We start from the raw sequence: 26,767 nt of genomic DNA on the forward strand, positions 1-26,767 counted from the left end.
TCAGAGTATGAAGTTGCATTGATAAGAGTGTAATCGACTCCTTTTCAATTTTTCTATACCATTATTATTAAAAAATGAAAACAATGCGGCTGGCTGTGGTAGTTTTATGTTTGGCAACTTTCGCCAATTGTTCCCTCTTGGAAATGTCACAATCTTTGTGGTCCCAATTGTTGGCTGGTGGAATATCAAAAGTGGGTTCGTTGGACCCGTTAAGAGTGCCGGTAATAAAAGTCGATCAGTCCGAGGGGAATACTAGTTATCGCATTATTTTGCGAAATGTCCAGCTTATCGGTCTGAACGATTCGACTCTGGAAAGTATCCACGTTGAGCGTGGAAAATTAAAATCCAACCTCAGCGAACTCGAAGCTGGTTACGTTAGCTACAGCGATATTTCGGGTTTGGACTCGATTCGATATAGATTCCATACGGTGGTGAAGGGCTCCAAGCAGAATCAGAGTGAGGATGCTTTAACAGTAGCTGCCAGTGATCAGAGTCAAGCAAAAACACCCTACAATTCTGCTGACCGGTACGACGCGCGTGACAGATTCAGGCAGAACGATCCTCAATTCGCGAGATACCAGAGCGGACAGTACACAGATCCGAACCAGCAACGATACCAGGATGGTCGAGTAGATGGAAATCGAGGAACGTATCAGGATCAAACGTCCAGGCAGTACGACCAACAGCAGCAAAGACCTTATAGCCAAGGAGAATTCACTAAAGGTGGATCTAGACAGTATTCTAGGGGTCAGGGACAATACAATGATGATCGAAGATTCCCTGATGGCCAATACGATTCCCGATCGACTTCCGGATTGCAAGAGCCCCAGACGTATAATCAAGCGTCTTCTGGAACGCAACGAACGCCATTTCAAGAACGTCAGAACGAAGACGACAGACAGAGACAGTACAACCCTCAATATTCGCGAATTCAAGAAGCCAGACCCGAAACTAGCGGACCAGGCCAACGGTTTGATTCAAGCAACAGGGCGTACCAAGTCGAGATCTCCAGGGTACCAGGACAGGAGCGTCAGGAATATTCTGGTCGATTGCGTCAGGATGATCAAAGGGATCGTTATGGGAATGATCAGGCTCGCTACCAAGATACTTATCCAGGAGTGAAAACAGTTGGATCCGCAGCACCAGCTCAGTATAACAGAAATCCATCCAGCTTCCAAGTTTCTTCCGATAGGAGACAGGATGATCCAAGGTTCGACGATCAGGCCAGGCGTGGAAACTACGAAGATAGATCCAGAGGTGAGCTGGAGAGATTGGATAGTTCCAGGAAAGGGGACGACGCTGTCGTGGATTGTCGTGGTGCCTGTCAACGGGGACAGTACACAGCCAGTCGGGAATTTGCGAATCAGAGACAGAATCAGAGAGTCGAGGACCCAAGATATAGTACCAATCGTGATTTCAATCGCGATCGACAGACTGCCGAAGGTCTCGAAATAAAACTCAGCAAAATCGATCAGAAAAAGGACGATGAAGTGGATGATGCGGTTTATGTCGATGGACGTCCGGTTCAGAGGGGACACTCCGCGAGTGACTGCAGGTATCCTAGAATGAGGTCCGAGAAGGAGCCTGGATACATCGATATTGTTTATGCCGATGGTAAAGAGAACAGTCCTGTTAAACACTTTGGCAATTTGAGAATTGATCCCAACGATGATGACACCAAAGTCTATGGCCTTGATGATATCAAGAAGGTGCGTTTTCAGATTTTTTATATAATTTTTTTTTATCCGAAGTGTGATTTGAAATATTCTTCTTCCAGGACATCCGCGAAAATAGAAGATTTATCGTGCACAACTTTACGGAAGGAGAAGCATTGACAAAACGCAACGATGCCATCTTAACCGCGATGGAAGCTAAACGAATGAAGGATCTGATCAGGTATGCAAATGATTATGAAGAGAAGGAGGGATTCTTCGAAGAGGGAGTAGAATTAATTTATCATTATGGTGGAATGAACAGGACTGGAACCGAAAATCCCAGGGAATACGAAGGAAGAAGAATCAAACGTGCTGATACCCAAAACAATACGGAGGTAATAATTCTGTTAAAACTTGTAGCAACCTGATTATAGTATCACTTCATCCAATCGAATGGCATTTTGTCATTGATTAATGAAAGTCGCATTAAAGCATATAGCAATAAGACATCATTCGTCAAATATCTGACACTAATCGAATCTTATTTATTATTGATTTGCTATAAAGAGCCAACGCAAAGTGTTAATAATTGCTACTTTCATTCAAGGACGACATTATGCATGTGATCCTGAGAGTCAAAGTGCCAACCCTTCTTGTGAAATCGCAGTACGAACTTACGGGAAAAGTGGGAAGGGAAGTGCTTCGTGGCAATGGAAAACTCTTTGGAAACTTCAGTAAGGAAAATTGACGTATCGATTTGGATATTAAATAAGTTGGAACGGTCGATTGACTTTTCTCTTTCTTGTTGTACTTTTTAGCCGAGCTGATTGGCGACTTCACGATCGAGCTTGGAAAGGTCGATCAAGACCAGATGGTTGTTCGAGCAGCTAGAGCAAAACTGGTGGCCAAGGACAAGAACATTTCGCTCCAAGGAATGAATATGAAAGGACCCATCGAGTCTGTTCTAAATTATGGTAAATTCATGCAACGATCCTTTCTTTCTCCCGCAGTGTCTTTCGCAGTCTCTTTCGATAATTGTTTTCATTGAGTACGGAGCCGGTTGTGTGCTCTTCCGTAATTACATGTCGCAGAAAGAAATGCAGAAATTCCATCGAAGAAAGTACCCTGAATCGATTCCCACATTACGCTATCGATATTCGTTATCGAGCAGGAATTCTACGGAGGCACTTTTTAGAGTCTGCGAGTGTGCGTTATGCACGCAATTACGTAAACGCATGAGCATGAGAACAGTAAAAAATTCTTTTTCTTCACCTACGCATTCTCAGATTTTTATACCTTTAAGTGGTATATCGATACTCGCAGTGATGATATAATTTGATACAACACCCGCTCCACGAGACGATGGTTAATTTACACTCCAAAGAGGATTTAACGATATGGCCGTTTAAGTCTAAACGCGCATTAAATGCCACTAGAACCCGTAATTTCTCTCCTACGACCAACTCATCCAAAGACGTTTTATTTAATTTCTTTTTTATGTTTGCATAACATTTCCACACGATTACTTCCAACAACTAAAGTTAATATTGCGAAAAAAATAATTTTCTATTATATGCATTGTGCTAGAGTCTAAACAGTAAAAAAATTGCAACATATCCGGGAAATTGTCCACCTTGTTAGTGATTTGTCCTGACAACATTTTATTTGCCGGAACGATTGTTCCATTTATTACCTCACTACAATTTATTATCTCACCTGTTCTCGCAGATATTGCACTTTGGTGGCAGTGCTAGGATTTCTCGATATATTTTACATTTATCATTTGCCATTAATTTCGAGTGATGACGAAACAAGAAAAACGAATAAAGTTGATTCAGGTTTATATTTTGATTTAATGAGTTTGAGTAAAAGTGGCTACTTTCTTACGACTGTTTAATAGGCTCTTTAAGAAGCAAGATATGAGCTCCCTTGATCTTTCATTCATGTTGACTTTCCTCCGTAGGCTTCATGGCTGCCGAAGCAGTTGCTGCCATGCTTGCTGATGACTTGGCAACCAAAGCGCTATCCGAGAAAACAGCTGATGCCTTGGTATACAGGATGTACAAAAATCTTCCTCCTAATTAATCTCTCACAATTTTTTCTAACTTTGCACTCTACTTATGTAAACTTTCGTCTATTTATTTATTTATTTATTTAGTTGATATGGCATTTGATATTATTTTCTATTTCCTTCATTTTTTGTCCAAATTCATCCTACCCATCTGTATCTGTGCATAAACGTTAATACATCCTCTTTAATTTTATACAGCAGCATCAATTAAGGATTTAACTCTTAAATTAAGTTTTATATGAAGCATATTTAACGGTATTTTTAATGTATATTATATTCGTCGGTCATTAAAATTTTCGTGATAAAAAGTAAACCATAATGCATGCAACAAACAATGCAAAATAAAGAATAAAATTGTTCCACCGTCTCGTCAATTAACAAGTGTAAATTATTATTGGAATAATACATGAAAAATAAATTAATACGGATATATCAGACGTGTTTATAACTGTTTTTTTTTTAAGCTACCCCAGACTTGGTAAAGTTCCATTGATTTAGCGAGATCGTACCGCTGGTTTACGTAATGTCATTTGGGAAGTAGAGGTAATCGAAGCGTTTATTTCCACTATTGGCAAAGGAAAGTAACTGTTCGACGCCCCATACGGGCAATGCTTACTTTATTGCGAGTACTTAGGAAATAATTGAATAAGCACGAAAGTTTAAGAAACCGCCGCGCCGGCGCTCAGAAGTTATACGTTTATGTGTACCGCGAATTTCAGCTTGCAAAGAAAGGATGTAAAAAGGGAAAACTGACAATTTTATCGCAATTTTCTTCGCAGAAAGAGGTTTATCGCTACCATTATTACAAATCTTTTGATATTCCCCAAGAATTTTCACTGTTTTCACCGTGGTTTCACAATCCCTTCGCATCCAATTTTCCTAGACCCATTCTCAATGACAGCTGTCATTAATTAATAACGATCATTATTTCTCATTACATAAAGAACGAGGGCGTACCCAGTGTTTAAACTTATAGGATTACCGCGAAGAAAAAAAGCTTTATCGATTACTGCAACTACCGTAGACATAACCCAAGTTTCATAAGCGAGCAAAATATATCGAATCCTGCGTTGAAAACAACCTATTTTCTATATATAAAACCGTTTTGAATTATTATTTAATTGTGATAACGCCATTAAGTAATGTTAAATGAGTCCTCCGTAAAAAATATGATAATATATTTACGACACTATCATGAAAGAAACTTAATCTGCATATGCTTAATACCAAAAAAGTCTTATGAAAAAGGGGTTGGAGGGGGGAGGGAAAATATTTACTAAAACTAGCAAACAACTATACTTAAAAAAAAAACTGCTTTATTGCCAGTTTACAATTTTACATAAAATTAAGTATATGATCACATTTAATTACGAAGCCTATTTGGTGGAGTCGAGTAAATTTGCATGATTAGCGAGATTATCGAAGGAAGAATATGCATGTACACTACCAGCCTGATGGAGGATTACTGTCGCACGCAGCTTTATTGAGGTTGTGACGGTCCGAAGAAAATGCAAGTGGAGAATGAGAAACGCGTAACCGAAGAGAACAAAAGCCTAATGGGAAACTTTTCTAGCACACATCACATGGACGTACCTGCTTTTCATTCCTTGGTAAGATAAAAAAAAAACAAATTATAAAAATATAGGCTCTGGACCATACAGCGACTCGTATATGCGTAAAACAGTGATTAAGGAGGAGTTGTCTCTCAGGATATTTTGGATGGATGGTGCAGGATTGGGTTCCAGGATGGGGATAAAAGGTCAATTATGGTGGTAGGGGTGTTGTCAACGTTCGAGAGGGGTACCATATTGACTACGGCCCTGACAGAGTTAAAAGGAGGCATTCTACCGTGATAAATTCAACGTCGCGACGAGTGGGGCGGTGCACACGGAGAAAGTGCACTTAGTTTATATATACGCGAGCACCGGGGCCATCGCACGCATTTTCAATATCGCTCTCGCTAATTGCGATTATAGCCTCGGGACGCTCCGGTTTTTTTCATCCCGACCAATTAATCTTATCATATCGCGATTACCCCGAGTCTTCGTAAATCATCCAAATAATTCATACGCGTCTCTCATACCTATAGTGATACAATGGCTCTATTAATCGGGCTTGTACTACTTGCCTTTGGGGCCAGGTCCGTCTTCTCGGAATTGCGTAAGTAAAACTTAAAATTCCCTTCCGAAAAACAAATTCCAATCTCCAATTTTATTCACATTTCCCTTTTTCACTCTCTTCGGTGAATATAATCTATCAACCTTTGCTCAGTTCTCCACGTAAACAACGCGAGTTGTAAAATACGTAAGCGTGCGTTAAACTCCATTTATCCGTCATAGGGAAAAAGGAGAATCCACGTAACTGACATAATCGTTTTGCGATACTAATCTGCTATTAGTTACACGATGTCTCCATTTTCTGCTGATGTAATATTCGTATCCACGCTTAAAGTGAAGTACCCCTTTAATTACGCTCAGTTCGCTATGACTCAACACGGTATAATTTGCAAAAATCTCTTTTTCCCATCCAGCAATGAATATAACACGTTATATATTGAAAGAATTGTAGCAAAAGGATCTACGTACTCGTTACTATTTTCCATATAAATGCGACTCGTTCGAAAGACTATTGTTATTTATGAAAATTTCATGAAACATTTAAGATGTAGAGTCTATACGATTAGATATTCAAGACTGCGGTTGTGGTTACCATTGAAGAAAAAAATCAAGAAATGTGTTTTGTCGTTAAAGAGATTTAGTGGACTTAAACTTGTGATCAGAAGTTGAGTAAAATTCAATTACAGAGCTATTTTTTTGAACAATAAATCTGAGCAAAAAGATTGAAATCTCAAAGTTTGCTCAATTAAGTAACGCCAGTCATTGAAATTGACATCTCTTGATTTGTCCATATAAATGTGTCAAAGTGGGTCAAGTGGGATTCGCGAGTACCTTTCATGGTGAGAGCATCGAGCAAACGACTTGTTTCTAACCACCAAAGTCATCGTGAGTCAATCCGTCTCTATCCTTTCTCGCGCTACCAAGCGTCAATTTTTGTTTTTTGTTTTTCTTTTTACTTCTCGCGGTTACCTAAAGGCATATGTATAAGGTGGATCCACCGGTTTCCTGAGAGATTTCACTTTCTACACGAGCTGGGGCCACTTTCGATTTTAGGTCTGACTCCGAGCTGCAGGTTAAAAAAGACTTCTCGCGAATCACCGATTGACAGCAAGTATAACGACCTTAATAACGCGAAACCCCTGGAATACAAAGATACGACTGGACGACCTTGCAAAAAGAAAACGAAACTCATGAATTTTTCTCACGCACCTCCCTTTCTGTACCCTTCAATACCGTCGTAGATTTATCTCGAGTCGGACGCGTAAGATGGTTTGATATATGCTACAAGGTCACTGTAAACGAGGGTCAGCCATTTTTTATTTTCTCCTATACATAACACGGTAAAAACTTAAAAATTTGAATGATTTTTAAGCCGAAGATTATAGTATTGAAAACATAATACGATTTAGATCTATCGAATTCGTATATCTGTCACGATTTATTTCTATTGAGAAGAGAGTGTGATTTATTTATATAGGCTTAAGCTAATATTTCATGGTTCCCAGGGGTTGTTTACTATAGTCCGTGGGTGAAGCGAGATGAGAATGAGGGGATCCCTTTTTCGCATGATCTTAGTACAGTATATCTCTAGAAGTCGATCGATTTTTACAGCGCCAGGTGTCAAGTCTTGCCCGAGGACAAATGACCTGGATAAATATAGCAAATGCGTGCTGAAGCAGCTGGATGCCATCACACCGTACCTGCGCAAGGGTGTACCATCCTTAAAGCTACCAGCATTGGATCCTCTGTTCCTTCCATCTTTAACGGTCGATAGGAATCTCGAGTCACTGAAGATCAAGGCAAATATGAGCCAGATTCGCGTATATGGTGCAACCAATTACATTGTCGACGAGATCAGGGCAAACCCTGACGATCTCACGGTGGCCATCAAGGTCCAGCTGCCTCATGTTCATGTCAAAGGCGACTACGATGTCCAGGGAAGACTGCTATTGTTACCACTAAACGGCGCTGGAAATTTCAGGGGAAATTTCAGTAAGTCTTCTCGTCACCCACCCACCAAATCAAATCAGTCATTTTAATCGACGAATAAATTATTAATGCATCGTCACATCCAATCTATAAATTTTATCTTATTCTGCAGCCAATACGCAAGCTTTCGTGAATGCTGCCGCCAAAGAAGTGACCGACAAGAATGGTGTGCGGAGAATAGAAATTCAAAATCTCGTGACAAAAATCCGTGTCGGGGATGGTAATATTAGATTGAAGGCACCGCCAGCTCACACTCTTGCTGGTAAGTTTTTTTCTCGTTATTATATAACAGTACGTAAAAACAATATGGTGCTTACGATGATTTTTGTGAAATTTCAGCGGATGCAGCGGCTAATTTCTTCAATGCGAATCCACGACTCGTTTTGGATATAGCTAGTCCAATTATCGAGGATACAGCAGCCACTGTGAGTAGAGCATTGGCCGCAAGAGCACTCGGCGTACTCACGAAAGACGAGCTGGTTCCTAGTCGTTAATTAGTCTATATATATTATCGTCTCATCTAAATGTATGATAAATTTATTATTACTACTACGTTTATCCTGCAAGATTGAATCTTGCCCAGTGTCTATGGTCGAGGAGAGATATTAAATACATTTTTAATGTTTTATAAAATATGTTGATTTATTTCGTTCCTTCGCTAAAACGAAAATCCACGTTAATCTCTATACAAATTATATTAATACATTTTGTTTTATAAAAAACAACGTTGTAAATCAGTACTTAATTCTTATGGATTTTATACAATACTTTAAAAAAACTGTCAGTAAATCGGTCGTACAAAATCTGTACACCTAGTCGAGTTTTTAACAATGAGTTGTTAAACTTTGTAGTAAACTGGCAAAATGTAATAACGCTCTGAAACATCTTACTGTAGGTTTTTCTCTATTAACATTTCTTAAAAAAAAATAACTCTTAATATTAGCGCTAAATTGAATGTTACAAAATAATGATTCTATACGTAGCACTTTTATAATTATTAACGTCGTCCTTTTTACAATTGTATATACGATTCAAAATTTGCATGATTATAGGGGGAAAAGTTCATTGTATGTGAACGATTTGGTAATTTTATTCGCAACATTTGTAAAGAGTTCGGCTAGAGAAGCTTCCAAAACTGGCCTTAATTCGTCGACGAATAATTCGCTATTGGAGTTCAAAACTTCATTACCAGCAGCACCTACGAAAATACGAATAGTAACGTTATAATAACATTGAAAAATGTTCAAGACCGTATAAGTGTATACTATACATAGTCATAATGAAGGCAATTAAATGATAATTGATTTTTTCTCACCGAGGACTGGATCGCCGTTGAATAAATTACTTAAATGGATATTAGCCTTGCCAATCTTGATCCTGATCCTCATTTTATCGAAGCTCAAGTACGTGTCGTTGTTCCTGAAGACCTTTTTCGCTTTCATAACAACATCTGAGTCATATCCGACTAAAGTTTAAAAGAAAACATTGTAATTTTATTCAATAAACACGATATTTGACAAAATTAAAGTAGATATAGGAAAAAACTTACGGAATTCCCCGGTGAGATCACCAGCTCCGATGAATTGAAGCAAAAGAACTCTTGTGTTCATTTCGTATTTCGCCCGGAAGTTCAGTTTCGTGAAACTGACTTTGAAGGTGAAGACTACATTTTCAGGATCAGCCTTGAGGTCCCTAACTTTAAAGTTCGATGGTCCAGTGACCTAAAATATTTTACAAGTGATTTATTGATTTTATCGTTGCGCTGAATTTATATAATGCACAGAAAGCTAGATATGTATGCAATCATGCAAAAATAATGCTTATGCGATAGAAATTAATCCATGTTTAATAGGAGGAAATAATAAAATATTAAACGAGACTCTTGTACCAACCACAATATCGGAAAGATTGACATCCAATCTAGCGCCAGCTGGTCCACGCAGAAGACGAACTTCCTTCAAGTGCAACGGCTCGATAGGTGGCGACTCCAGTTCGGGAATACCTTCGGCAAGCTTTCCACGAAGCTGCTCAATTGAATTTGTGATACACCTGTTGAGGTCCGGATCGTTTCTTCTGCATGGTTTTATATAAGGAGCTGAAAGAGATGCGAAAGCATAGCCATTTCACATTTAAAAATTGGCAATAATATTAAACGTTAATAATAATTAATATTCAAGGATAGACGAGACTATTAGCTGTTGACTCTTTTTCTTTGATCGTTGCAAGAGTCCAATTATATTATTGAGTATAACGACAGTTTTTTATCTGTATCAGAATTATTCCAATCGTAGCTAAACAAGCATAAAACCGCTCGAGATCGATAGTTAATTTATCCTAATGAAAAATGAGACAGAGAATTTTAATCCGGTAGAATGGTATACGCAATGATATATATGTAAATGAATGCAACTATATTATCCATTTGGCAATAAAGCGCGTTCCGTAAAATACTCGGCTTGACCTATTCGATATTTTTTACTCTCGTTCCTTCGAGAAATTTCAATTATTTGGACCAGACTTTTGGCCAACCGGTTTCTCATGGTCATGCGTCGATTGGTCAAACAACGAGTTACACCCCGAGACTTAATTGATTCTTCAAGTTAGTTCACAAATTGATTTAATTCCATATTATGAATTTGATTATCTTGGCAATTTACAATTTTATTGAAACCACTTGAAATCCTTGAGAAAGCGCAGTGGAGAACTTTAACAGAAAAGAGTTTGTCAGGATTCCCAACGGCCAGCGCTCAACATTCGCGTGCATCGGAGAAATGTTGCAAGTTTTCTTTGAAATGTAGGAGACACGCCTCTCTTCTCGTGTTATTTCCCCGCTTCAAACGGCCAGGTAAAAGAGGAAAGTGCGAGGAAAATAAATCAGCGAATTTCGTAAGCAATTTAAATACTGTGCTGCATGCCATAATATCTGCGTATTTTTCAGCTTTATATTTGAGATGCATACATTTAAGTCGTGCACGGTAAATAATAGAGAGTTTACAAAAAGAACCACTAAATTATCTCTGGTAAGCGCGAAATATTGAATTTCATTGGAGAAAAATGCTCGTGTCTCTCAGTAAAGTATAAGAAAAGACAGTTGCAATTTCTTCGCAAGGTTTGTTTATTGTGTTAGAGAAGGCCAGAGTGTAAGGACGTGCGTGTTCAACTGTTCACGCAACGGATGAACATTGACGTAAATTCAAAGGATATGGCTGTTTAATAATTTGAACGCGTAAAGTGATTGAAGAAATTGGAATGATACTCACGTAGCACGCCAAAGACTCCACCGAAGATAGTAAATGCCACGCTGAAAGAAAAAAAGAAAATATAGAAGAATCAAACATGTGAAAAGTCAATCATCAATTATTGCCAAGCGGCTGTGATTTGTGATGCAAGGCGAAGGGAAATCTCGATGATTTCATTCACACGTTAGTAAGAAGGGTGGACAAATATAATTATGGCGACAATTATTAAGTAGCAACTTGAACCTAAGTGTTTCCTTCGCTCGTTTAACTGTGCTATATGATTATCCCCCTTATGATATATGTTACACTGGTCGGATTTTTCATTTCGAAGCATAATTCTTATGTAAAATGCATGCTCTTTCACATTTCTGTCTTTACATTGATTATTTATATTGACTCTACTCCATATTCTTGATTATATATTTCTATAAGCTTAGTATTATATAGGATATATAAATGAAATTCTCATTGCTTTTTGCAAATGTGCCTAAACACTTAATTTTCTTCATTCAAAGTTCGACTTTCCAAATGAAAATAAATGAACGTTCATGCTCAACAAATCATTGTTTTCATCTAGATTTTTACGTCATATTATATTCGACGAAAGTATCGAGGACAATTTTTCAATTGATTATTAGTATGGAAAATGTATCGGTTAACTGCTCACGTTTCAATTGTATAGGAATGTTTTTCGTAAAATTATAAAAGAAGAGAAAAAGTTGAAAAAATATTATATTTTATTCACTACGCATATTTCAATAATTCCCGAATTCGTATAAGCAATTAAAACGAGGTTCCTTTCAAATTTTTGAAAAATATGCCGACAGTAATTAAGAAGAGACCGGTTAACCAGCACGTTTACCTTACAGAAATACTATATTGAAATTAATCGTATGGGGAATATATTAAGAATACTATCTAAAAAGAACATTAAATTGATAATTCGTACATGTAATTTGGTACGTAAAATCGTCAAACAACGAAATTAGAGCAAACCTGTCTAAGTATATGTTTCACTCGTGTTAATTAAACTAATAAGATTTAACGGACAGAGTTGGTCACTGTAGTGTTAAACATGGAAAGTTTTCATTTGCAAAAACAAAAATTCTTGGAAATTAACGAAAAAACTAACAGAGAGTGAACGAACTAGCATACAAATGGTATGAAAACACCACTCGAAATAGCTCTCTGACCAAATAGAAGCGGATAACATTGGAACAAATTATTACTGTTTTTTCCCCTTGCTTTTTATCTACCCTGGCGAATTAGCAACGCGAATCAGTTAAACTTTTTATATTCGCCGCTCTTAGTTAGCCGCTCGACATTTTAATTTTGTGAAATTTTTTTAAATCTCTGCACTATATACCAAAGAAGTGACACAGATTTAGAAAAACAGTCACCGTAAGTTGTATTCAACGACCTACTAAAGAATTTCATTTTTACGAGAGAATCAGTCTCGTCAAAACGTAAACGCATAAACAGAAATAATTGTTGAAGGTGATAAAAAAGTCGACGGTCGAACTTCTATGCCCAAATGCGCGAAATCGCTCAGGAGGACTTTTTGTAACACAAAAACCGGATTTTCCACCTTTTATTCCCTAAATATCACGACCTTGTACGTGTCATTTAGCCAGGTGAATTATTGCGAAATGGGCGTGGAAATGTTTCACTCGTTACCAAATTTGTCATTCCACGCTTTATTACGATTATTATTATCAGTGACAAGGAATACAATTTTTAAGCAGATCACTGTCAATTTGTACAATAATAGATTATGACAACTCGTCTGTCCGAAAAATCAATGAAAATGATGAACTTTTAATTAACCTTGAGGCGCTCAATGATTATTCACAGTCATGAAGAGATAATGAAAGTAAAAGCACGTACGGCTAAGTGAAATATTGCGTCTCCTGCTTACTTAATTAAGTTTGTATAGGTCATTTACTACGCACACATACACGCACGTCCGAGAACAATCCTGTTAAGGTACAATGTTAGGGTCATCTTATATGCAATGAACGTTGACAATATAGTGGAATTGAAAATGGAATTTTCCATTCGAGACTAATAAATAAAACTGTTTGACACTTTCGCGTCAAACCGTGATTTATGCAAATCATAAAACATCGTCTCGCATACATGTCCTTGGTAGAGAACTATTGATCGATCAAATATTTTCCGTCATCAAGGGAAATATATGCGCGTGAAAATCTCGAAGAATAATAAGAAAGACAAACAGCGTGTGCTCGTCTTCCTCATTATTACACGATAGCTCACCTCCAATTAAAAAAAAAACACTTACTTCCTTCTATCAGCAAACGAAGAAATTGAGTAATTTTGTTTAACGTGTCACGAGTAAGATTATTACATTGTGCGCAAGAAGGAAACGACGTTCGATAGTAAATTATACATCAAGAAGGTGGAAATTAAACAAACGAAATGACCAGAGTTACAGAGAAACCGAAAGAAAAGGGTGTGTGGGAAAATTTGTTGGACAATTGGACGGTATGACGCGTTGGAAATTAATAGAGAGACACCGAAATAATAATCCTGATGGATAAAAGTATATTTAAAAATATATAGAAAACATCTACTAAGATATATATAAAATTATACGATAATTAGCGGAAATACTATATTTGAATATATTTTATTGTATTTTGATATATATTTCCTTGGCGAAGGGGGTGGGGAAATTGGGTTTAATTAAAGAAACGACGAGAAAACGAATGAATAATGAGCGAGTGAGAAGCGAGAATACTACGAATGGTAAAAATAGCTTACCAGGCAAAAATGTGAAGAGCGATCATGTTGTTGAGTCGGCGTCGAAGGGAGCGTTGAATCTGAGGCGTGACAGCTCGATACTCGGGGATGATATGAAGTTCGCCAAAGTGTCTGGAGCACCGAGGTGGGCCCAGGCGCTGCTGCTCTATTGCATTGGGCCAGTTGATTGCCTCGTGCCACTTGGCGGCCATTGGTCCAGCCCCTGGATTGTAGAAGGTGGCCGGGAGAACCTTTGCTCGTGAGTCGTATCGAGCTAAAACGACGCTGAGCGGCGCCTAACGATCTCACCAACGACCACTGACAACCGGACGATCAATGTTTCTAGTCTATATATATATATATATATATATATATACTCTCTTATTTATAAACTGCAAATAAAGTACGTGGACCTTACCGTCCTGTACTTACAATTTTTATGCCCCGTTGCTATACCCCCCCCCCCCTCCCTCCCTCTTTTCCCTCTCTAATCTGGAAATGTCACCCATCCTGGAAAATTCTCCAATTTCCTATCCTTCCTTCCTCCCTTCTTTCGTTTATTCTCGGCCCAATCACTTTCATTCTTATTATACCCACTGAAAATAACGCTGTTCCGCAGTTTTTCCACCATTGCAACTATACGAAATTACTTTCCTCGTAAAACGAATTTATGTAATTTCCTTATAAATAATATTATTCTACATTACAGAACAAGAACGAACTACAATGGTAGGACGCGTGCATATAGCTGCGATTAAGAGAAGAATTTCTCTCGTGTTAAATGAAAGCTCTCTCGCTGCAGTGTTTCGTCGATTTTAGACAGATGATGCGATACACGTGCATGTGCCTTACTCGTTGGAGAAAAAAGTTGTAGCGATTATTGGTACCCTGCGACTCTTATACTATATTCGCTCAACGTGCACATATTTATGCATTCTATCATTCGTATATATATAGGAAATAAAAGATTGTTTATTGATCTTACTCGAAAAATAATGCAATTTTACGATATTTCCAGCTGATTTTTTGCAATCATTATGCATCCTCTACGGCAAAAATAAAGGAAGTGGAAGAGGAAGGAAGAAACTGGTTGAATTCCAGTTGTAGAGCATAGCTGAATAACAGCGTTTATGTGTGATTATCAATCATCACGAAGCTGGCAAGTGGACAAAAAGCAAACCTTTGAGTCTCGGTGTAAAAATGAAATGCATCGTAACGACAATGATAATAATGCTACTTTTTCTGCAAAGAGCCTCTCGCATTCGCGTTATTCGATAATTCACGTTGATAGTTTCAAAAGACCTTTTGGCATTAAATCATGGATATATTCATAATTAGGATGACACGAACGAACAGCGATAATTCTCTTTTCTCAAAGTAATGTGACTTATGCGCAGTAAGAATTTCCAAACATTGCTTGATTTATAATCCTAATGTCAATAATTAGGAGTTTAAGAAATTTTAAGGCCCAAATCATTAAAAGCATTGCAAAAGGAAAACCTGCTATAATTGCACCGGACTTAATTAGGCCTTCTAATCGCTCGCAATAATATACACGTATACACTTGTCTCTTTTTATTATACTAAGTCTGCAGCGTAAATGTGGAAGGCGATCTTAGTTTTTGCAAACGATACATACGAAGTGCCAATATGTTAATCGGCTTGGAATTGTTTGTATAAGCTAGTTGCATTCCGTCAAACGAACGTAGCTGCTAAATTTCGCAGCATTGGACTTCGTATTGGCGAAAGTCGGCTTGGATATTGGCGAACCGCAGTTCGCAGGCAACAGGGTCGACCATGCGAGTCACACGATCCGTATAGCAAAATATGCGAGTGGGCCTATACTAGCTTGCACACTCCACTTTGGTTATTAGCTAGATCGACCCGGTACACTTATACCGGCCACCACCACACCTCAACTTCAAGCCTAATTTCTCCCTTTCTTTTTCTCGCTTTTTCCTTACCAATTTAATCGCTCACTTCCCAATACTTTACGCCAATCCCAATAACCACTTACGACACTCGCCAGCAACTCCAATATTGCCGACTGACTCTTCAAACTTTGCAATTAACCTATTACGCAGTTTTCCTTTTTTCACCATGCTTTTTCGTTGTTATTACGACCGTGCCTCGGTCCCGTGCAGCACGCTCGATAAAAGTCAGTTTGCAAGCCAGCTGAAATGCAGTTTTGCCTGAAAAATGCACGAAGATTCATATTGCTTCTCAAGATTTATATATAACACGCACGAACATATATCTGCAGTGATCGACCACTGCAACGAGCGAATAAACGTTTGATGGAAAGATTGCACGAAACTCTATATGCGTCATCCGTTGCTTTTCATATATATATGTATAATAATACGTATACAGTAACTACGAGGTGATAGAAATGAATTTGCATATTGAAAACCTCATCGAAGGACCGACTCGTATAATTAGAATTGTAGCAAATTGTATACAAGGATTGATCTTTTTTTTTCGGGTTCTTATCTAATACCGGTAAGAAAGTAATTAGACAAATTACAGATGTCGACGAATTTTCAAGCAAGTCAGCCTACAATAGGAACCCGCCCTCCTGTCACTGTCGCTCGTTTTACAAAACGTTGGAGAACATTGTATATGATAAAGTCAAAGTCAATAGGATAATGCTGATAATCGATGCAAATCTTTGTCCATGTCTGCCCGAGCGATTAATTCCACCGGGTGTTAATAAAGTTGCTTTTTAATGCATTCTTAAACCGCAAAAGGTGACACCTGTATAATAGCCTATAGATACTTGAGAGATCCGTGAATTGAAATAGGGGGGGGGGGGGGGAAGGGAGGAGAGTATCGATGCGGATAAAGTAAGGTTGAGGTGGGTTAGGGGGAAGAATTGATTCTGCAGTAACAATATAGTCAGGCTGTTAAAATGGAAATGAGGTATACCTGTTTAGAAAAGCTCATTTGTACCGAGGTGTACTACTTCGGATTACGGGAAACTGTCGTTACTCGCTCGGAAGAAGAGCGGTTTCATGAACTACGTCACAGTATCGATTCACGTGACACGACCATGCCCATGAACTTAATGATGATTCAGATTCGTATACTAGTAAGAGCCTGGCTACTCCTGTACATCTGAAGCTATATATACATGAAGATGATATGTCTAGTTGCATCAGTTCCTAGCCAGTACTCTTCCGACAGGACTAAACATCTCGCGACAGTCGTCGATTAGACAATCGAACGTAGATCAGTCGCAAAATCACAATGAAAGCTGTTTTACTCCTTATGGCAACCGTCAGCCTGGCGTGGGCCGCTGTTCGTAAGTTAAATTTCATCTATTTTTATGGATCCTCCATTCGAGAATTATAATATTACAGTGTTTATTTATATATAGTATAGATACAAGTGAGAGGTGATTCGAAAACTTTATTTGTATATATTGCAAATGGTCAATGACACGTTTCAATGATAAATGTTCAATTTTCCTTTTCATTCGACAGCATCGTACATCAAGATCTGTGATCGACATAGTCCAAACTTTAATGAGTGTGTACTGGACAGCGTTAGTCAGCTGAAGGAAAAGTTTAAAACTGGAATCAAGGAACTCGATATCCCCCCTCTGGACCCCCTGTTCATCGATCACGTGGATTTAGCAGACATGCCAAGTTTCAAGGCGTCCGCCGAAAATGTGGAAATAAAAGGACTTTCCGCATTCAAAGTGACGGGCCTCGTAACGGACTTTGAAAACAAGGTTTTCACCATAGAGGCTTACTGGGATAGGCTAGATATGACCGCAATGTACGACGTTGCAGCAAGAATCATAGTCCCTGTAGCTGGCAAAGGACCGATCAGTGTTATATCAAGTACGTATAGTACCACAATATTCTCAAGCATTGTATACTCTGAATCGTGAAATTTTAACGAGTCCTTATAATAATAATGTTACAGGGGGCATTAAGTCGAAATCCATCATGAAGTATAAATTGCTGGATCGACGTGGCAAGAAATATATGTTCTTCCCATCGATGACTACAAAGCTGGTAGTGAATGACTACTCTGCACATTTCGATCCCTCCGATGGACCAACCAGCACCCTGGCAACCGCGATTAACGAAGCTTTGGAGCAAAGCAAGCAAGAGATTATCGCTAGCACAACCCCAAATCTAGAGAAAGCAATTTCCGAACGTGTTCTTAACCTGGCCAACAAGATTGTCACTCATTTCACGTGGGACGAGCTTTTCCCCGACGATTACAAAAATTCAGCAAAAAGTCAATAGACAGAAAAGAAGAATCCTACTGCAGTTTTCTTCTTCGATCAATTATATAGATATTTGAAGAATCTTCGAAGCTAACGAAGAATTGAAGCTTCCAGTGGATCAAATCATTTCGTCACCGTGCAAACTAATTTATCCTTCGCTCATCCGCGGATGATTAAACCATTTCGGTTTCTTGAAAGGATGTTCCGTAAAACGTTTCGTAAGTGGATAATCTTCGCGGAACAAGCGAGTACATTTAAATGTCTCGTCGTGTCTACATAAAAAAAAAGCCAGTCACGGAATCGGAAGCTTACTCGCTTCGAGACAAAAAGATAATGCGAATTGAATGACGTATGACCTTCGATGACTGCACCTTGTTATCCTTGCAAGATCAACTACGTTTCGTTATCCGGTAATGTTAGATGCAATGATGATTCGCAATGTGGAAATCTTTCCATACGAGCTTTTTCAAAAGCCAACTTTAAGATTTTCACAAATAATTGTCTCCTGTACAACATTTCAATATTGACAGGAATGATTTAAATTAATTAATAAAAACCTTAATATATTACACTTTTTTGTACATAATTTTAATTGGAGGATCTTGGAAGAGAGATTCTTCAGAATTTCACCAAATAAAGATGTTTTACGACTTGTTTCATCTTATAGAACATACGCGCTTTCTATATGCTTACATTTATTGTAATAACATTATACATAATTACTTCAACATCATAAATTACTATCGCTGTATACTTCTTTTTTGTTCGTTTTTCTTTATGGATACGTAATAGTAAATATGCGTCTTTTAATACTATCCGGGAAGCAATGTTTATTAATAATAATTTTATTCAGCAAACGCATAATTGTTCGATAAATTCTCGTCCAAAGTTCTTTTGACCTGTGAGCATCGTTATAAATTCTAATCAAAGGCTGCAGTTCAAGATGGAAAAATAGCGAGAGCAAAAACATTTCGATCTCATTAACTTTCAAATAAATAAGAAAATCGATTTAAGCAAAAGTTGGTGATACGTGGCGATAAAATTTATACGATTAACGTAAGTAAAATTAACGATTTTTTAATATTATTTACGATGCTGGTGCAACACGTTTATAACTTAGCAATTCGAAAATGTACAATTTTAATCAGCTTATTCCTCGCTGTGTCGTCAAGCCTTACGTTAATCATTAGTACAATTAACTATGTATATTACAAGGAAACTGCATATTTGATTGTACAATTTAATCTAAAGTAGGTAGCTAATACTATACAATATACAAAATTTTATACTATGGACCGGTTTTCAGGTCGATATTATTTCAAGAGGACTCAACAATAGGTACGTTTGATGAATCCCGAGAGGAATTTTAATCAACCAATCCGACATTTTCTAAGTAATTAGGGAGATTGATTACGCGATGTAAAAATCACCCTTTGTCAAATGCTTAAAAAAGCTTGAAGGCCGAGTGTGAAGGATGAACACGTAAATTGTCGTCATTAATCGAGTTTGCTGGTCATTTTCTTTCTGACAATACTTGGATGATAAATAAAAAGTTTCAATCGCGTTATAGTAGCAAATAAATAATGCACCATCGCAAAAGTCCTTCGAATATGCTTTCTTAAAATTGCACAATTTTGCATACAATGAATTATATCAATTTATTAAAAATTCAATTAGATCGATAAAATTATTCAATAAAGATTTGAACGCGTCGATTTATGATTTCCAATTATAGAGGTAGAGCGAGAATTATTATAAAATATTAAATTTCATTGGTTGGATGATCGGAGATCGTCTTATTATTATTATTCGTTACTTTATTTCTCGGGGAATAATTGTTGATACGTGAACTGGCCGACTATGCTATTGGCAATTTCTAAGAAGGCATCCGATAAGACGTTTTCTACCAGAGGTTGTAGCTCCCTGATGAAGGTATCGAAATTGCTGTTGATTGCTGAATTAATGACGTCACCGAGGACACGTTCCCCACCGAACAAATTGTCCAAGTGAAGGCGACCTCTGCCAATCGAGATTTTCAGCCTGAATTCGCTGATTTTCAAATGATCCTCGTCAGCCTCGTTCTTCTCTACGACTCCTCTGAATCTTACCGCGCCAGTACACTCGGAGAAGTTTCCACTCATTGGTCCGCTTCCTCTGATCGGTAAGAGCAAGACTCTACCATCGATCTCGTAGTTTCCTTCCATATGCAAGTGCGGTAAAGCAATATCAACCGCGAATTTCTGCTCTTCCAAGTCGACCCTGCAAAAAATATCGCTCGTCAATTCGTTCTTATGTATTATCCTTAAAAAACAAAACATGTTAATGACTAAAAAAGGATTAATAAACTTATTTCAAGCACCATACTAGATCCTACTGAATAAACCAATAGTTTTGCTGATAGTCGAAATCAACTCTTTTCTCGACAATCGAAACTATTCTTGAAAACTTATAGAATTTTGCTCCATTAAAATCCAAAAGCTAATCTAGATTATTCTTAGTATAATCATTAATCAATCATTTCTACGCTACACAACGAATGTTAGTCGAAGGAAAATTCTGTCCTTAAAAATTGTTTAATCCTTGCGCCGATTATTTTTTTTTCCAAGCGCGTATCTCCTCACCAGTGTCCATGTCACGGTCACCAACGCATTTCGCAAATGGAATACAAACGAAGCTGCGCTCGTAATTCGAGTGTGCGATTTTAATCTGCCCATTACACGCATCGAATCAATCCTTCTCACGTGTTAGCACCTTCCATTAAATTCCCACTTCCTCCCTGCTCAGTTTTCATTCTCCAATTTATACCTCAAATACACTTTTCTATAGAATATTTCTAAAATTACTTAGACCTGCTACCTGCTCGCTCATTATTTTTGCGATAACGATAAATAAATCTGGTGTTCTGGGAACCATGGCAAAGAAGCTAGAAAATTTTAAACAAAATTTTGCAAACTGGCAGGCGAATTTTCAGTAAGTAGGATAATCGTGGAAAATTTCAGGTCATTCTTCTCGTAACTCTGCGCGTTATACCCATACTGTAACAGATTACACGATCTATTATCCAAGTAGGCGTAAATGTTCTGTAATGTGATTAAAGACATGCGGCATCCGCTGTGGTAGAAACGATAATTTTCTCGCTTCCCATAAACGATCATTAAGAACCTCAAAACGTCCAGTATTTGCTCGCCATGAAATTTAATATTTACAGCTCTAAACGCAACTTCGTTCAAGGATAATCTTCCCACAGACAACTAAACTTCCATTTTCACGTTAACACAACTGATTAATGACGGTACTTCCTAATTATCCCGCGTCAACTAATTATCCACTTCTTATTATATAAAGCACGATTGTAAAACCGTCCAACGTTTAAACTTGAAAAGTATATTTCTCATTCCTGCAATGGAGTACACGACGTTTTGATTATGTACCGCATATTATATAAGAATTTGAAGAAGAAAAAGAAGAGAACGAACAGAATTAACTGAAATTTTAAGTTACACAGAAATTATTCTGTACAATTGCGAACAGCTCATCCATTTTCCTGTTGGCGGTATGTTCGTATCTTTAAAGGCTGTAATGATGGATAGTAATCGGTGGCCAAGTTGTTCATTACCGAACTGCGGCATGTGGCATAAATACGGTTAATATACAGAATAAAGATTCATGCAGGACCAGCATTATTGCTCATCACGAATGATCTGTCAACGTTTCTTTCCGTGTGCGCCACCGTGGTTACTCTTGCGTAATATTACGCGAATCATTATTGCCTACAGGACAATTGCACCTGTGACTTAGGAATTGATCATTTCGACTGACTAATGCTTCGTGAAATTTAGCTTCCCATTGTTAACATCCTTTTTGCGAAAATCACACAACTCCTTTTTAAATCTTCCAATATTATATCGTTCCTGAATTACTTATCCAATATATAAAAATAACCTCATTAAATATCGTGAAAAAAACACATTGAATTGAATCGCAATTCAAAGTGAATCAGTAGCATATCATATTATACGAAAGCTAACGTCACCTGTTATGTAGAAAAAAATATATACCGGATGAATGCTACTCTTTATTGAATTAATAGTAAACTAAATTAAAGCAGCGAATTATTAACGAATAGTTAATGATAAATAATAAACAAAATTATTGTAACCCTTGGAATGATAATAATCATTAAAATCAATTGGAAATATTTGTAAGAGCTTTTGATTCGAATTCAGTTATTACTGCGATGATATACCATATAGCACTAAACAATAGCTCATTTACGACTTACAAGAGTGACTAAGAGGATAATCTAAAATTTAATGACTCTCCCTTTCTCGTAACGTGTAATGAAAATAAAGAAAAATTTTGTGTTGCAACTTGCAATAATTTGGCTATACACACTACATTTATTTAAAGTATACTCTTACCCAATGATATAAATAATTTGTTGATATTACATAAGAAATAGTTTATGTATAATACAGCAGAATTTTCGCAAATCTCTGAACCAACTGTATCTCATACAGCTGTTGCACTTGATGCCTGGTTCAAAAGGTCAATAAAGCTTGAATATTGTGAGAAGCATTAATGTTTATGTATTTATAGTGTGCGGCTTTTATATATTTTCATACTTACTTTAGCCTCGTGATGGAGAAGTCACTGGCACCATAAGCACGAACGTTTCTCGCTGTGATTCGGATACCTCCGGTTCCCTCAGTTGCTACCAATTCCTTCAATAGAAGTGGCTCCAAAGATGGTATATTATACTCCGGTAATCCACGCATCAAAAATGGTTTTAAATTCTCCACACTGTCTTGTATACAAGCTTCCACATTGGGGTCATTCTTCTTACATACTTTTATAAACACAGCTATAACAAATAATTTCCTAATTTCATTGAACTTCTCTGCTTAAAACTCTACACGAGTTAATTCCAATGTATAAAAATGATTATCGGGAGTATAAGTGGAAACTTGATAAAAATTACGAAAAGAATCGTTAAAATTTGGATGGTTTGTCGAGTACTCACGTAAATCTTTAGCGGCCGCAAAAGTGGTAACGGCCGCAAGGAGAAGCAGAATTAGCAGGTTTCTCATGGTTCCAATCTAGGATATGGTAGTGTTTGCGAAGTAGATCGGCCGAGCGTAAGGGACCGACGAAAATATTTTGTACGCGGTAGGAAAGGGTATGTGTATGTTTTTGTGCGTGTGGGTTTGCGCGTGTGCGAGTAAAGTCGAGTGAACAATATTGGTCGGGGATGGTACTACATACCCGCGCGCAACTACAAACGATCCCGGATGGCCCGCCTGGAAGTGGATAGAGTGCTAGGCCGTCTCAGGACCTTATAGCTTAAACCCTCCTCTTCCCCTACCTCTCCCCCTTGCCTGGCCACCTTCTCAAACAATTGTTGTCCATCCGACGACGATTCTCGGACTCACGAACCTCTCCTCTTCGCGTGTGTGACTCGCATACACGATATACTCTTGCATATACTCACCGATCGTCTTTCTTTCTCTCTTCTTCTTCTTCTTCTTCCTCTTCGTGCCAAACTTTCGGCACTTTCAAAGAGAGAGAGAGAGAGAGAGAGAGATTCCTCTTTCTCCCTTACCCTTTCCTCTCCCCAAAAGTGATATTCTCAAGCGGTGATTCCATTACGGGGAAAAAGCTCAATTTTAAACAGTCATTAATAATGATCGGGACTTCCTTATTATTATTGTTTTCCCATTGTAACCATTCTCGCTACGATTTATCGTTGTTGTGGCCAATCAAACGAAGTACTCTCGTTAAGAGCGATCAAAGCTTCGTGATAAAAAAGTTAAACTTTTGGCGAGCCATCACCCGTTGAGTCACGAGTATATTAATAAAATCGGATGTAGAAGATGTGAATCAAACGTTGATCGATCCATCGATTATTCTTAGACCATAATAAGAAAAAAATGAGTATTCGTCGAGTGGTTGTAGAAAAACCTGGAATTCTTCAATCTACAAATTCAAGTACTGTTAAGTTTGACATTTGAGTGACGTCAATAAACAATATAAGAAATGTTTCTCTCTATCCGAAGACGGTTAATTGTTCTTCTATTGTTTGCAAACAAATATTAATAGAGAGAGAGAGAGAGAGAGAGAGAGAGAAACAATAAAAGTAGCAGCCACGTTAAAATCAATAAAAAACAGTGATTTGACTTATCACGAGAAAAGAATGTAGAATGATATTCGCACAAGAAAAGAGACGATCTTGTTAGAGAGGATATTTTTTGCCGTATTATTATACATCAAGGATTAACATTCAGTGGGAATAAATATAAACACACGTGTATAAAAAATGTGTCGTTTGGTATAGTGTCGAAAGAGGGGAGTGATTATTAAGAGAGGAATAAGAAATGACATTGTTAAGGATTCTGCGAGTGCTTTAATGGTGATTGGCGCATTTTCTTTGAATGCGGCGATGCTCTTGTGTGAAGAGTGTGCACTTTGGAGATACGCGTAATACAGCGCAAGAGGCGCGTTTGGAGTGCGCGCGAGCGTTGCTACCTAAATAATACGATAAAGTCCGGGCAGCGTCGTGGAGCTTCAAGTTCAGTCACTGGACCTTCGTAATCCGCGATCGTCGATATCTCGCTGTCTCCCTCGCTCCTCGCGCCCTTATTTTTTCCCCTCTTTCGCGTTTTCGCTGCCTTTCTTTCCTCTTATATGATCACGCGCACGCCCTTTCTGTCACTCGTCTCGTCCGTTTCTCGGAAAAATGGCTACGTGTCGCACGAAGACACGGTGACACGCTGTCGGAATTCAAGATTGACCTGACCTTCCTGTTTTCGAAGCCTCCCGCACAGCTGCCTTACTTCAACCTGTCCATTTGCCTTTTTCAGTATCTTCTCTTTTCAGCAAAAAACCAGAACTATAAGAAGTCCGTCCGGACCGGCCGGACCGACGCGAGTGGATGGCCTCTCGCTCCCGATTTTCAATACGCAAATCAATTAGATTTTTTTACACCGTATTGCTATATTCATAAATATGGAAATGCAGCATCTTTTTGTGTTACAGAACCTAGCTACACTGGCGGAGGTTATGGGCGAATAAAATTGAAATTTACAAGTTTTTTTAAAAGTTCGTATAAATCAAAAGAAAATCAAAGTATGTACGCGATTCGGCAAAATTTCGCCTAGAGGTGGCAGTGTAGATAAAATGAATCAAAAGTAATAAAGTATTTTGCTCAATTGTAGAAATTTACTATAAATCTTTATAGGCTTTTATACCATCGAAAATATTACTTAAATTTATACAATGTCATTAATTTCCGGTACCGAACAACGTTGCGCTTTCAACCGAATGGTCATAAAACTCTGTTGTAACACCTGGCCACAATTAATTTTCACAGACGGAATAGTTGTACCGCGATTCTCAGCTTCGTTTGGTTTAGTACGTCAGAGAAAATTGGTGGGTAACCATTTTTTTTCCAAGCACGTGTAGAAAACGTTCCGTGGTTCGTGTCACGCTAACTCTGAGAAAAGGCTGAAATATGTTGTGCAGATTTCGACCACGTGCAAAGAGGAACCTGCTTAGGCTGAGAATTCTAGGAAAAATCTACGTATACGTGGCTCGGAAGGATTGAAATGCGAGCTGGTCCTCTCACAGGAATCACGGATTAGAGCAATCACGTTTTATTAGCTTATTTGGATTCCCTCGAATCTTTCCTCGAACGAGTTTCTCTTGAGATTTATATGAAATTTCCTTTAATTTCTTCCCGAGTGATCGTGACATTGAATAAATAAAATAATTATTATTCCGTGAATATAGCCTCTAATTGACAAGTTCCGATTCCAAGCACCGTCTTGTATGACAAAGGTTTGAAAAACCATGTATAATTATAGCATGGTACGATGCATGAAAAAAAATACTTCGAAAGAGGTCAATACTCCTATTATTAGCATCCAATCGCAAAAGTCCCGCACGCGGGAAATCTTTCGATTAGATAAAAAGATATTAGGCACGTGCATGCTATGTATATTCAAGCAATGCAAGTATCTTGATAATTACGAGCGAATTAACACTACGCTATCGTTGTGCCATTAAACATATTTTAATTTTCCCATGCGTTTCAGTCATTTATCGATACTACCTTGACACTATTCTAAGTTCATACACCCCATATGGATACAATTATCTCGTTTATAATAATAATTAAAGCTACAACTTTGACACCTTTTTTTGTAAATTATACATTTTTATTACTGCGGTTAATCAGTGTATATAGCTATGGAGAAATAAACTCAAGTTGGATAATTCTTAAGTAAACAAAAATATATAACAAACAAGCATTGTTGTTTGAGTATACTTAAAGACAAGCAGCCATTTCACGCACAGTATTGTCGTATAAATTGAATGTAATATCTATAGTGTGTTTGTGTGTAGGTTAAGTAAAAATAATATTTCCGGGAAAAAGTGGTATAATCGTTTGGTATATTAACCGGCAGAATTTGAGCGTAACTGTGATTAATCGGGCGGTCAAGCAAGCGACCGACGGTAAAAGTCGTTCATTAGGTCAGAGCCACTAGAGTTATTAGCGTTTTGTGACATAATTTCCATTGCATAATGCTGACAAGATATCCTAACGAATATTAGGATAGAAGCTAATGATTTCAATCGAGGAGAGCTTCCCTGCACAATCGCGCAAAATCCCCAGCACAAAGCTGCAATTC

The 26,767-nt window shown here is 37.8% G+C and overlaps 5 protein-coding genes across 5 annotated transcripts; 3 read left to right on the top strand and 2 right to left on the bottom strand.

Moving 5' to 3' along the window:
• Positions 1–74: 74 nt before the first annotated feature.
• Positions 75–3,740, top strand: LOC136782813 (uncharacterized). The gene is made up of 5 exons (XM_066742499.1): positions 75–1,709; positions 1,778–2,050; positions 2,263–2,389; positions 2,474–2,629; positions 3,619–3,740. The coding sequence occupies exons 1-5, from the start codon at positions 75–77 to the stop codon at positions 3,738–3,740; spliced, it is 2,313 nt and encodes a 770-aa protein (XP_066598596.1).
• A 1,957-nt stretch (positions 3,741–5,697) lies between these two features.
• Positions 5,698–8,426, top strand: LOC136782857 (circadian clock-controlled protein daywake-like). The gene is made up of 4 exons (XM_066742560.1): positions 5,698–5,886; positions 7,455–7,835; positions 7,945–8,094; positions 8,172–8,426. Exons 1-4 carry the CDS (start codon positions 5,823–5,825, stop codon positions 8,324–8,326), a joined length of 750 nt encoding a protein of 249 aa, XP_066598657.1. The 5' UTR covers positions 5,698–5,822; the 3' UTR covers positions 8,327–8,426.
• Positions 8,427–8,446: 20 nt separating this feature from the next.
• On the bottom strand, positions 8,447–14,270 carry LOC136782855 (protein takeout-like). The gene is made up of 6 exons (XM_066742558.1): positions 13,856–14,270; positions 11,093–11,133; positions 9,725–9,927; positions 9,382–9,553; positions 9,148–9,297; positions 8,447–9,030 (listed from the first exon to the last, which is right to left on the bottom strand). The coding sequence occupies exons 1-6, from the start codon at positions 14,044–14,046 to the stop codon at positions 8,879–8,881; spliced, it is 909 nt and encodes a 302-aa protein (XP_066598655.1). The 5' UTR covers positions 14,047–14,270; the 3' UTR covers positions 8,447–8,878.
• A 2,707-nt stretch (positions 14,271–16,977) lies between these two features.
• Positions 16,978–18,648, top strand: LOC136782858 (uncharacterized). Its single transcript, XM_066742562.1, has 3 exons — positions 16,978–17,138; positions 17,320–17,682; positions 17,768–18,648. Exons 1-3 carry the CDS (start codon positions 17,084–17,086, stop codon positions 18,094–18,096), a joined length of 747 nt encoding a protein of 248 aa, XP_066598659.1. The 5' UTR covers positions 16,978–17,083; the 3' UTR covers positions 18,097–18,648.
• On the bottom strand, positions 18,343–23,399 carry Jhbp3 (Juvenile hormone binding protein 3). The gene is made up of 3 exons (XM_066742563.1): positions 23,101–23,399; positions 22,707–22,941; positions 18,343–20,336 (listed from the first exon to the last, which is right to left on the bottom strand). Exons 1-3 carry the CDS (start codon positions 23,165–23,167, stop codon positions 19,895–19,897), a joined length of 744 nt encoding a protein of 247 aa, XP_066598660.1. The 5' UTR covers positions 23,168–23,399; the 3' UTR covers positions 18,343–19,894.
• Between the last annotated feature and the right edge of the window lie 3,368 nt (positions 23,400–26,767).

This window comes from Prorops nasuta, unplaced genomic scaffold (assembly GCF_024137725.1).
Source record: "Prorops nasuta isolate Cenicafe-Biocafe unplaced genomic scaffold, Cenicafe_Pnas_1.2 PNAS00030, whole genome shotgun sequence".
In the NCBI taxonomy this organism is placed as follows: Eukaryota; Metazoa; Arthropoda; class Insecta; order Hymenoptera; family Bethylidae; genus Prorops; species Prorops nasuta.